Here is a 13198-nt window from a genome sequence, read left to right on the forward strand (position 1 = left end):
CTTTAAAAAATACTTACATTAAAAAGTTTACAAATACTTACATTTTTTGCCGTCATGTCAAACTGTATTCTATTTAAGGTTCTGTAAAGCCATTAAAAAAAGAAAAAGAAAAAAAGAAAAAAACCTTTGTCTTCAATAATTCTTTAAAAGAACAACCTGTTAAAGGAAAACAGAGGGAATAATAATGTAAATAATAGGCAACATTTATGTCATATTTACTATGTGATATGCATTGTTATCTAAGTGAACTGTCTAAATTAATCTTCACAACAACACTATGAGGTTTGTACCATCTTAATCCCCATTTTCCAGATAAAAACCAGGGCTTAGAAAGGTTAAGTAATGTGACCAAGTCAACTCAGTTCACAAGCAATGGAGCCTGGGCTTTGAAATGGTATTAGGCTATGCTGCTTTAGAAAACCCACTGAAAGAAACACCAGGGCTTCTTGGAGAAATGGCTGATTCTAGTGCAAGATAAATCTAGAACATCTTATTGTGCCTAAAGTAAGGAAGGGCTCAAAAAATGATGGCGACATGTCAAAAGCACACAGAAACTAGCTTAAAGAGCCTACAACTGGACAATTTGCAACAACTGAGCACCAAAGTACCTAATAATAGTAACAGATTATAAACCCATTGAATAAAATAATAATCCAGGATTATTGGGGCTAATGGGGGAGAAGAGAAATTCTTTGCATTAGAACGCCAACTAATAAATATAAATGAGTGATACAGTTAGTAAAACTTCCATTTTGGAACCATCATAACTAATAAGAATCATTAATATACAGTAAAACTAGACAGTGAAAATGTGGTGAAAAATAGCTATTTCGATAGCGCTGAAATATCTCCCTACAAATTCAAATTTTCTAGTGAAAGAAATACGGCATAAACCACTTTAGCCAAATGATCAAAGTTACCAATGATTACCAATAATGGGGCAAGCCAACATGTGTCTCTTCAAGCGCACTGAGATGGATACCACATGAATTCTGAGGTACATTTGCCCAATATGCAAAATCTAAATCTAACCAAGAGGAAATATCAGAGAAATACAAATTGAGAGGCATTCTACAAAATAATGGCCTGAATTATTGAAAAAATGTTAGTGTCATGAATGGCAAAGAAAGGCTGAGAAACTTTCCAGATTTAAAAAGACTAAAAACTGCTGGGCGTGGTGGCTCACGCCTGTAATCCCAGCACTTTGGGAGGCTGAGGTGAGCGGATCACCTGAGGTCAGGAGTTCGAGACCAGCCTGGCCAACATGGTGAAACCCCTTCTCTACTAAAAATACAAAAAAATGACCTGGGTGTGGTGGTGCGTGCCTGTAGTCCCGGCTACTTGGGAGGCTGAGGCAGGAGACTTGCTTGAACTCATGAGGCGGAGGTTGCAGTGAGCCGAGATTGCGCCACTGCACTCCAGCCTGGGAGACAGAAAAAAAACTGCTGTGAAGACCATTATTTGGGTAATTGGAGATTAGGTCTACAGACTGGATAACAGTATTGTTTCAATGTTACATTTCCTGATTTTGATCCATGAACTGTGGAGTTTTCTTTTCTTCACATCTTTTTGGATTCCAAAAACTATGGAGTTTTCTATAATTAAGGGTCCTTTTTCTTACAAAACATACACTAAAATATTTAGGAGTGGAGGGGTATAATGGTGGCAACTTACTCTCAAATGATGAAAAAAATATGATCTCACTTTACAGAGAAAGTGAGAATAATAAAGAATATATGACAAAATGGTTACAACTGGTGAATCTGGGTGAAGGGCATCTGGGAGTTCTTTGACCTATTTTTGTAACTTTTCTCTTATTTTAAAATTATCTCAAAATTAAACTTTAATAAGACATTCAAGGGGAAGGATAAAATAAAACTTAACTTTGAAAAGATCATAAATAATGGGGGTTCAAAGAAATGGGGGCTTCAAATGGCTGCCTTATATGCTAGAATTTGAATCTACAAGTAAAATTTTGTGGAAGAAAAGCAAGGTTTTTTGTTGTTGTTGTTTTCTGTTTTCTCATGCACAGAACGTGCAGGTTTGTTGCATAGGTATACATAAGTGTATGTGTGCCCTGGTGGTTTGCTGCACCTATCAACCCATCACCTAGGTTTTAAGCCCCACATGCATTAGCTATTTGTCCTGATGCTCCCCCTCCCATTTTTTTTGCTTTTCAATAAAACACTGAATTTGTAATTTTTCAGTGATAAAGCATAAATTTAAAAATCTAAGTAAAACCTGAACTACAATTACAAGTTTTGCTTTCTCACTGTAGTTGTACAATGTCTATTATGACCTAACCTAAAAATAAACTTCCTATGCTATATCTGTTCTACATTTATCAATTATTTCTTACATCCTCTATAGTGATATAAATTTAAATATGAGATAAATAAAGCACAAATTCCTGATATCCCATTCAACAGACTACTTGGCATATTCAGACTAAGAATTTAAAGTTAAAGTATAAGTATTGCAGTTTTGAAGATTAATATTTCAACCAAGCTTGATCTAACAGATCTATATAGAATTCTGTATCTGATAGACCTGAAACATCTCTTCAGGCACAAATTTATAAAATTTGTCCATATATGCTATCACCAAAGAGGAAGCAAAAATTTCAGAGAGGAAATATCACACAGATTATGGTCTCTGACTACAATGCAATTAAATTAGGAATCAATTATTTTTTAAAAAGTTAAAAGTTATATATTTAGCTATATTATTAAACACTCCATGAATCTGAAATATTTAGAACTAGAATGACATTTAAAAAGTAATAAAAAATAAAATATTCAGAAATAAATGACAATGAAAATTTTTAAAACGTATAAAATCCAGCAGAACTAGTACTTAGGGTATATTTATATTTCCTTTTATTCATTAAGTCATCAATCAATTTAAATACATAAAAGAACAGTGAGAACTCAAAGAAATATGACAAGAAACAAAGAGCATAAATTAATGAAATAGAAAAAAAATCAACAAATTAACAACCTGGTTCTAAGTGTCCCGCTTAAAGTCAGCATCTAATAAATAAAGCAGCAGTGCAGTAGAGTGGAAAGAGTATGGACTTTGGCTCCGTCTCAGCTCTGATCCTTATTAGTTGTGTAATCCTGAACAAGTAACCTAACCTCTTAGAGTCTCCATGTCTTCATCTGAAAAATTGATATACTGAATGTTTCAGAGTTATGTTAGGAGTTTATATGCCCTCCAGTTGATACATAAATATTCTGAACACTCCTAACAACAAAGAAGTTCAACTTTAACCAATTTAAGACTATCTCATGACCTGCTGAAATAGTTATAACAAAAAAACTACAAAATATTTTCCATCAAAAATATGGTTTGAACGTGTTAAATTTTAGAAACCCTCTATATTTCCAAAGCAAACACTATTGCCTACCCAATATCATTTTCCTCTTCTTCCTTACAAGCTGACGTGGCAATGTGCCCAGCTACAAATACTACATCGTCAACCTTCCTCTCAGATGGGCTAACCATATCACAGATGACGTAATCTGGCCAATGAAATATAAGCAGACATTGTTGGTGTGGGCTACCAGATTCAGCTAGTAGGTGTCCTTTTTTCCCCACCCCTTATGTTTTTTTGTGCCCAGAGCATAGTTATGATGGCTAGAGCTGCTTGTCTCTGGACATCTGCTTCATTTCTGAATTCAGTACTCAACAATGTTATATTTCCTAAGGGCTGGGCTATTGAGGGTCACTGTGTTATTCATGCAAACAAAATGAAATTAACAGAGTATTACTATTTCAGCCAGTATAGTAAGAGGATACCAATAAAAATAGCCACATTAATTAGCTTCACAGAACAAAGTACAATTTTGTTTGGTATTCCTTTGAATCTCCACACCAGAGTACAGCACAAACTGGAATCTCTAAGAATTACCTAAATAATAAATGTTTGAAATAGAGCCAAAGTGCATGGATTTCTTAAGCAAATTTACCTTAACATCTCTGTGTCTCAATTTCTTCATCTCCAAAATAGTAAGAGTCAGCCACTTAATTAAATGAGTCAATACATGTAAAATTACTAAGACACTGCTTAGCACAAGGTAAGCATTCAATGCTAGAGGGGGAAAAAAATCTGTTCATTGATTTCTCATGACAAATTAAGGCTTCCTTCTCTAAAATAAATAATACATAATTCCCACATTGTAGAAGTGAAAAATACCATAACATACATCCAATTTCAAAATAGAAAAAAAAAATCTGTTTAATTGTGGTTAAAAAAAACTCTTCTAAAATTAACAAGAGTAGGCAATAACTTCATTCATTCATTACTCATCCAGCAAATACTGAACAGTCACTATGTGCATGGCACTATCTCAGGCAATGAAGACGGCCTAGCAGATGAGAAAGACTGTAATCACCAAACGTTCAAATGTAATTTTAAAGAAATAAAGTTACATTAAGATAGACACTGTAAAAACAAATGGGATTGTGATAGAGACCTTCTTCATTCAATTAAAAATTAAGTATGCTGTATTGGCTTTGAGTGATACTTTATAGCACTTTAATTTAAAAATACACATTTCTAAATAGTTTTAAAGTTTTTGTCTTTTTTGACATTGTCTTTAATCTATAAATTATTTGCATTGTATGACTTAAATCTTCAAAAGTGTCCAGAAATTAAATAAATTTGGCACAGAAAGGTTCAAGAAGTTGCCATCTTTGGCAGTATGGATGATTCTCAGAGATAAACCAGCCATGTGCACTGATGCATTATGTTTTATCCAGACTCAACAATTGCACACTTCTTCCTGTCACCAAGCTCTTCTGTTAGTTAAAAAAATAAGTTGGATTTCTTCTTCCAGCTTCATGAACACATTATGTCAAGCTCAAAAAGTCAATCTTTTGACCTCACCATCTGCCATGATCTCTTGTCAGTTTCAGACAATGCAACTCCCACAGATGGTCTCAAAATGCAAGCCCTTTCCCATTCCAATCACAATTTAGCAGCTCCAGCCACAAAGCCTCTTAAAATTAATCAAAATACAAGGAAGAAAGCAAAAAGAGCTATGGATAAATTTGTAGAATCATGCAGTAACATAATTTGAATCAGGATTTGCACATTTTCTAACACTGCCAAAAAAGCTGCTACTAAAATTTAACAGGAAAGGTAGCATATTTAAATGGCAGACATAACTAATTTTAAATACATGCTCATGACTCAAAATTTAGAAAATACACAAAAAGCAAGAAACAAATATCAGCCATAATCCTACTTGTCAGAAGCAACTTCAATAAACTTATTGGTATAAATCCCTTCAGTATTCTCTCTGTGCATTCAAACTTTTGAGATGTGGTATTAATTAGAAGACATTTTCTTTTTTTTCTTTTTTTTCTTTTCCAAGACGGAGTCTTGCTCCATCACCTGGGCTAGAGTGTAGTGGCGCAATCTCGGCTCACTGCAACCTCTCCCTCCTGGGTTCAAGCAGCAATTCTCCTGCCTCAGCCTCCCAAGTAGCTGGAATTACAGGCACACACCACCATGTCTGGCTAATTTTTGTATTTTTAGTAGAGATGGGGTTTCACCATGTTGGCCACGCTGGTCTTGAACTCCTGACCTCGTGATCCACCCGCCTCAGCCTCCCAATGTGCTGGGATTACAGGCTTGAGCCACCACGCCCAGCCCTAGAAGATATTTTCATAGAAAGGGATAATATGTAAACTTTTCTTAGGTGAACAGCTTATCTAGGCATTCTCTCAAGTGCTTCATATGTATATCATATCATTCCCACCACAACTCTATCAGATAAATGTTGTTATTTTCATTTTACAGAAGACAAAACAGTTTTAGAGAGTTCAAGCAATTTTCCCAATTAACCAACTGTACAAATTACAGTGCCAGAATATGAACCCAGGATCTCACACCAGCAAAAGTGTTCTTAACTACTATAATACTTTACAAGATATATCTGACTTGAGATATAATATAGTCTCAAGATATTATAATACAATGATATATAATTATTATTACAATAAATTCAAAAAAATGATAACCTACTATACTGAAAGAATCCTTTAAAATCTCATATAGGACATATACATATGACATATAATTTTTCTCCTTTTCAATTGTTTAAAATTTCAATATTAAATTGAATTTTTCTTTATTTTTTGAGTAGGTTGTGTGAAAGTTGATTACATGCCAATCAGAGCTTGCCAGCTCCCCAAAACCTTACTAGTGCCAATGAGCTTTATTGAAGTGATATGCAACATTTCTCCTTTTTATAAAACCTCTAACCTCTTTGTTCTTCAGACACAGCCAAGACTACATGGTCTGTGTGTATTCCCCAAATCGCAATTCTTTTTTTTTTTTTTTTGAGACAGAGTGTGGCTCTGCCACCCAGGCTGGACTGCAGTGGCATGATCTTGGCTCACTGCAACCTCTCCCTCCCGGGTTCAAGCAATTCTCCTGCCTTAGCCTCCCAAGTAGCTAGGATTACAGGAGCCCACCACCACGCATGGCTAATTTTTTTATTTTTAGTAGAGACGGGGTTTCACCATGTTGGCCAGGCTGGTTTCAAACTCCTGACCTCAAGTGATTCCGCCCACCTCAGCCTCCCAAAGTGCTAGGATTACAGGCATGAGCCACCATGCCCGGCCTGCAATTTTCTTCTCAAATAAAATATTTTAATCCCAGAGATTTGTTGCTATATTTCTACTTGACAGTTGTAAATTTCCTCATTCACTTTTTTCACAGCTACACAGTATTCCTTTACATCGTTTCACTAGCCTCTACTGACAGACATTTAGATTTCATAATCTAAACTAGTGACAGTAATGACATTTTAATGACTCAAATCTTTAATGTTGTCTAGCATGCTGATGTGGTATATGCCTACCTCTCCAGTTCTATTAAACCCCTTTCCCACACCTCTTTTCTGATCCATTTCCACTGGCTTCTGTAAGTTCTTCAAAAACGTGCTCCTCCTGCCTCAAGGGCCTCTGTACATGCTGTTCCTTCTGTCTGGAACCTTTACTTGACAAACTCATCTTCCTTTAGATCCTGTCTCAAATGTCACTTTCTCAGGGAAAACCATCCGTTTTCTACTACCCAGTCTAGGCCAGGGGTATCAACCTATTGCTCTCCTACTTTCTCCTTTAATAGTATACACTGAGTTGCCATTGTATATTTATTTCTGTGATAATAAGATTGTGGTCTGTCTCTGCCAACTAAAGTATAAATTCCATGAGGGCAGGAACCCTGTCCATTTTGTTCACTCTTACATATCAAACACCTGGCACATGGTTGAAGCTTAAGAAATATTTGTTAAACGAATTATAGACTCAGTATTTTATTTATTTTCATCCTTTAAAAATGTATGACAACCCCATTCAATATGACTTGGCAGAAAATGAAAACCATGTAAACATTTAACACATACACATCTGAAATGTCAGTAAGGTACATTTTTTTTTTTTTTTTTTTTTGAGATGGAGTCTCGCTCTGTCATCTAGGCTAGAGGGCAGTGGTGCGATTTCAGCTCAGTGAAACCTCTGGCTCCTGGGTTCAAGTGATTCTCCTGCCTCAGCCTCCCAAGTAGCTGAGGTTAAAGGTATGTGCCACCACCCCTGACTAACTTTGTATTTTCAGTAGAGACGGTGTTTCTCCATGTTGGTCAGGCTGGTCTCAAACTGCTGAACTCAGGTGATCCGCCCGCCTCGGCCTCCCAAAGTGCTGGAATTACAGGCATGAGCCACCGTGCTTGGCCAGCCACATAGTGTTTTGAATGTCATTTTTCTATCATGTTGACAAAGTGATTGAAAACAAGTAGCTTAATACTAAAAGAAGATTAGATACAAAGTACTATCTCACCAAATAAATTTATTGAGGTAGAATTCTTCTGTCACTCCCTGGCAAACTGATTTTTTTTTTTTTTTTTTTAATTGAAACAGAGGTCTCACTATATTGCCCAAGCTGGCCTCAAATTTCTGGCCTCAAGACATCCTCTTGTCTCAGCCTCCTGAGTAGCTGGGGCTACAGGCACGTGTATCTATCATTCACCAGCATTTTATTTGTATTCGTTAATTTTTAAAAAGTTATAATAGAGCACAATTAGTTTCATTAATTTTTAGCAGAAAAAAATAGGCGAGAGTTTTTCTTAAAAAAACACTTTTATTTACTAAAAGCTGTTCTTCCTAGAACCACTGGCATTTTACACTTTACACAAAAAAAAGAGACCTATTTTTATGTTAATTGCTCCCTTTATTTTAGAGACAGGGTCTCACTCTGTCACCCAGGTTACAGTGCAGTGGCATGATCTCAACTCACTGTAACCTCCACCTCCTGGGTTCAAGTGATCCTCCCACCTCAGCCTCCTCAGTAGCTGGGACTACAGGTGTGTCCACATCTGGCTAATTTTTGATATTTTTGTAGAGATGGAGTTTCGCCATGTTGCCCAGGCTGGTCTTGAAGTCCTAAACTCAAGGGATCTGCCCATCTCAGCCTCCCAAAGTGCTGGGATTGCAGGCATAAGCCACCACGCTCAGTCCATTGCTCATTTTTTAAAATTGAAAAAAAAAAAACAAAAAAAAGCCCAGACTTACATAAGCTTTTATCTAGACCCTCTACAATGATAAAAACTGGTTAATACTATAAGCAATCATTAACAGTATATATGTGTAGTGAAATAATGAATAAGAAAATGTATAATGAGATAACGAGATACATCAATAATGTTATCTGAGCACTACTCATTCATTTACTTATTGGATAAATACTTATTGATAGCTAGCTACCCGTCAAACACTGAGTATTAAAAATACTGAGCACTGGCCAGGTGCAGGGGCTCACACCTGTAATCCCAGCACTTTGGGAAGCCCTGGTAGGCAAACTGCTTGAGCCTATGAGTTTGAGTCTAGCCTGGGCAAAACAGTGTATCCTATCTCTCAAAACATACAAAAAAATTCACCAGGCATGGTCACACATACCTGTGGTCCAAGCTACTCTGGAGGCTGAGGCAAGAGGATCCCTTGAGCCCAAGAGGTAGAGGCTGCAGTGAGCCACGATCACGCCACTGCACTCCAGCCTGAGCAATAGAGTGAAACTCCACCTTGGAAAAAAAAAAAAAAAATACTGAGCATTAAATGCTTATCCTTCAAGATACTACGGAAAACAATGACAGTCCCTGCCTTCATGGAGCCTATATTTTAGCTATGAAGGCGAGCATTAAATGACAAATTTCACAATTAACTACTTAATGACAGTCACTACAAGTGCTATGATGGAGACATAAAAGATTCATAGAAACAGGCCGGGCACGGTGGCTCATGCCTGTAATCCCAGCACTTCGGGAGGCTGTGGCACGTGGATTACCTGAGGTCAGGAGTTCGAGACCGGCCTGGCCAACATGGTGAAACCCCGTCACTACTAAAAATACAAAAATTAGCCGGGCATGGTGGCACATGCCTGTAATCCCAGCTACTCGGGAGGCTGAGGCAGGAGAATCACTTAAGCCTGGGAGGCGGAGGTTGAAGTGAGCTGAGGTCGTGCCACTGCACTCCAGCCTGGGCGACAGAGACTCTGTCTCAAAAAAAAAAACAAAACAAAAAAACAAGATTCATAGAAACATGTAAAATAGAGGACCTGAACTCTGGTGGTTTTACAGAAGACTTCTCTGAGGAAGTCAAGTTTGAGCTGAGCTCACCAAAAAAAGAAAAAAAAAAAAACAACACAAACTGAGTAAACCATTGGCAAGGAGACAAGGATATATTCTACTCAAAGGAAACATCACAGGAAAGACCAAAGGAAGAAAAGTATGTGGGAGGTTCCAGGGTCTAAGGAAGGCTCTAATAATATATGCCAAAAAACAAAGGGCAAGGCAATGGGCTGCTAAGAGATGAGGTAGGAAGCCAGATCATGCAGGATACTGATTTTTCAAAATTTTAATCAGATTTGGCCAGGTGTGGTAGCTCACGCCTGTAATCCCAGCACTTGGGGGCTGAGGCAGGAAGATCACTTGTGCTCAGGAGTTTGAGATCAGCCTGGACAACGTAGTGAAACCCCATCTCTACTAAAAATACAAAAATTAGCCACATGTGGTGAAGGGTGCCTGTAATCCCAGTTACTTGGGAGGCTGAGACAGGAGAATCACCTGAACCCAGGAGATGGAAGCTGTAGTGAGCCAAGATAGTGCCATTGCACTCCAGCCTGGGCGACAGAGCAAGACCCTGTCTCAAAAAAAAAAAAAAATTAAATCAGATTAGTGAGAAGCCTCAGAACGATTTTAAGTAGAGAGTTACAGCATCTGAACCAAAGACGGAACCAAATTCACCAAAGATTAAGTAAAAATTATTTGCATTCTAATTCTTTAAAAACCAGTAATATTAGCTATATCCTGTAATTATTTGGTAACTGAAATGCTCACTCATTTCTTGACTACACCAAATACGTTTCTATTCACTATTTATCTAGCACTCAAACCACCTTAATCCTCTGTAACAAGACTCTCAGCTCAGAAATAAGAAAAAAAAAATTCCCCAGAGCTCAAAAGTAGCTTTCACAAAACTAGTTAGTAACTCAAGTCCTTAGGCCTTCCCTTGTCTTATACATTTTATTTAGCATAAAGTTATTAGTATATGTGCTTTGATTTTCAGGCTAGGAGCCAATTATACTTAGCAGAAAGACATGGTAAAAGGGAGCAAACGGGCTAACACTGTTACAGGTGAACACATTGACAAAGTGATTGACAACAAGCAGCTTAATACTAAAAGAAGATTAGATACAGAGTACTATCTCACCAAATAAATTCACTGAGGTAGACTTCTTCTGTCACTCCCTGACAAACTGATTTTTTTTTTTTTTTTAATTGAGACAGAGGTCTCGCTATATTGCCCAAGCTGGCTTAAAATTTCTGGCCTCAAGACATCCTCTTGTCTCAGCCTCCTGAGTAGCTGGGGCTACAGGCACGTGCCACCACATCCAATCAAAACTGGATTGACATGTTCTACAACAAAACCTAAATGCTACTTTCATTTCAAATATATTATGCAATATTAACAGATTATCAATATGTATTATTTGTTCTTAATTGCTGAAAACAAGACTGAGGGTGAAAACTTACTATTGTCCCGACCCAAAGAGGAAATATTAGATGAGAGCACACAAATTAAGAATAAAATCACATTGTGAGAGCCTGCCAAGAACCTAATATATTATTTTATCAAGCAGTACAAGCCAAATTTTAAACCATTAATTCACTCATGCACAATGACTACATGGATCAGATCACCTGTTATACATACGTTGCTTAGCGAAGTCTCATTTCCAGATTAAATTAGCATCACAAACGTTAAGACTTATCTTTACTTGAACCATCAAAACAAGCCAGATGACTTTTTTTTTTTTCCCGAGACGGAGTCTCGCTGTCACCAGACTCGAGTGTAGTGACGCGATCTTGGCTCACTGCAACCTCCGCCTCCTGGGTTCAAGCGATTCTCCTGCCTCAGCCTCCCAAGTAGTGGGACTACAAGCATGTGCCATCACACCCAGCCAACTTTTTTTGTATTTTTAGTAGAGACAGGGTTTCACCATGTTGGCCAGGATGGTCTTGATCTCTTGACCTCATGATCCTCCTTGCCTCTCAGCCTCCCAAAGTGCTGGGATTAGAGGAGTGAGCCACCACACCCGGCCGATGTTTTAAAATATCATTTGGTATTAATATAAGCTTATAGACAAAGTATTGTATAATGAACTATGCAAGCATGAAATGTTCAATTTGGGTCATTAAAATGTGGTCACTGTGACCAACAAAAGCTTCCAAAAAGACAAAGATGGGGCATTCAAAAGGAAGCAATTAGAGAATAAAATAGCACTATTTCTAATGCTTATTTAGAATAACACTATACTTATACAAACACCTAATCTATATTCAAGTGAAAATGAAACATTTTATAATTTTATAATCAGCATCATCATGGTATTTAATAAATAATTTCTCAAAATAACTCTATAGAATAGTTATCTCCATTTTATAGAAGGGAAAATTGAGTCAGCTCATAGAGAAGCAAAATTTATAATGAAGTTTAAATAAATGTTACTATATACATGTTCCATGATATCATAAAAAGACATGTCCTAAGCAGTTTTCATTTTAAAGTAATTTAAGGTTTTAAAAAATATATTATTGGATATTTGTGTTATCTGTATTTATAAATGTTTAAGAATAGAAATTAAGTATTAAATAGTTTTAAATGACAAAAAAAAGCACTTTATAGAAAAATGGCAGAGTATAAGAACAATTGTCTTGTTTGCATACACTCCTCATCCACTTAATTTTTTTCATCTACCATATATTGAAATTCCCTAACAATCACAACCCCCTATCAGACTCCACAGAATATGATGGAGACTGTGAAATTTTAGACTAACTAAAGGTTAACAGCAAAAGCTGTCATCAATTTTCTCAAATTTCAAGCAGGATACAGGATTTTTTTTTTTCTTTTTTCCCTACCTTCTAAAAAACTTCTTTGGAAAGGGCAAGGAAAGTAGAATGATATATATGCTCACTATAAAATAATCCAAATATATAGAAAAGCACAAAGAAGAAAACAAAAATTACTCTAAATCTTACCATTGAAAGATAAGAACCTAATGATATTTGTACATACACTTTCAGGTACCTGTGTATGCACAGATGTATATTTAAATGTAAAGGTATACGTATATATATGAAAATGCACATAAGCAAGTCACATACATTATTCTGTTACTGCCAATTTTCAAGATGTCCTATAAAACCTTCCTTAAAAATATTATTTCAATAAAAAAATTATACATGCTCATAAGAAAGAAAAACAGTGCAGAAGAAAATACAATACAAAGCAAGTCTTCCTTAATTACTGCCCCCTCCACTTCCACTACAATTCTTACTAGCAGATGAATACCATTAATAGAATTGATTGACATTTATATTTGTGTTCTTATATACATTCTTTTAAAAACATTTAAATTACAGATGATACATGAAAACATTCTGGTTATTAAACAGTCAATACAGATAAAGAAAATCTCCCCATCTGAACACCTCAATTATCATTTGTAAACTTCATTGTTATCAATTTGGTAAATATCCTTGCACAGAGCTCATTGCATGCATTTTCATGTATGTACCTGCATGTAGAGAAATACACTTTTGTTGTTTTTAGTCTTTTTAAATTTTAGTCT

At 36.3% G+C, this 13198-nt stretch overlaps 1 protein-coding gene across 9 annotated transcripts in view; it reads right to left on the bottom strand.

Moving 5' to 3' along the window:
* TFDP2 (transcription factor Dp-2) overlaps positions 1-13198 on the bottom strand; it is a 202415-nt gene that overhangs the window by 153944 nt on the left and 35273 nt on the right. For 6 of the 9 annotated variants that reach the window (XM_050778118.1, XM_050778117.1, XM_050778114.1 and 3 more), the window contains one exon: positions 42-156. In XM_050778118.1, the coding sequence (XP_050634075.1) occupies positions 42-56 (15 nt within the window). In that variant the 5' untranslated portion in view covers positions 57-156. Of the gene's footprint in view, positions 1-41; positions 157-8964; positions 9087-13198 lie in introns of those variants that run through there. The other 3 variants (XM_050778129.1, XM_050778124.1, XM_050778115.1) reach the window with 2 other exon arrangements.

Source organism: Macaca thibetana, chromosome 2 (assembly GCF_024542745.1).
Source record: "Macaca thibetana thibetana isolate TM-01 chromosome 2, ASM2454274v1, whole genome shotgun sequence".
NCBI lineage: Eukaryota > Metazoa > Chordata > Mammalia > Primates > Cercopithecidae > Macaca > Macaca thibetana.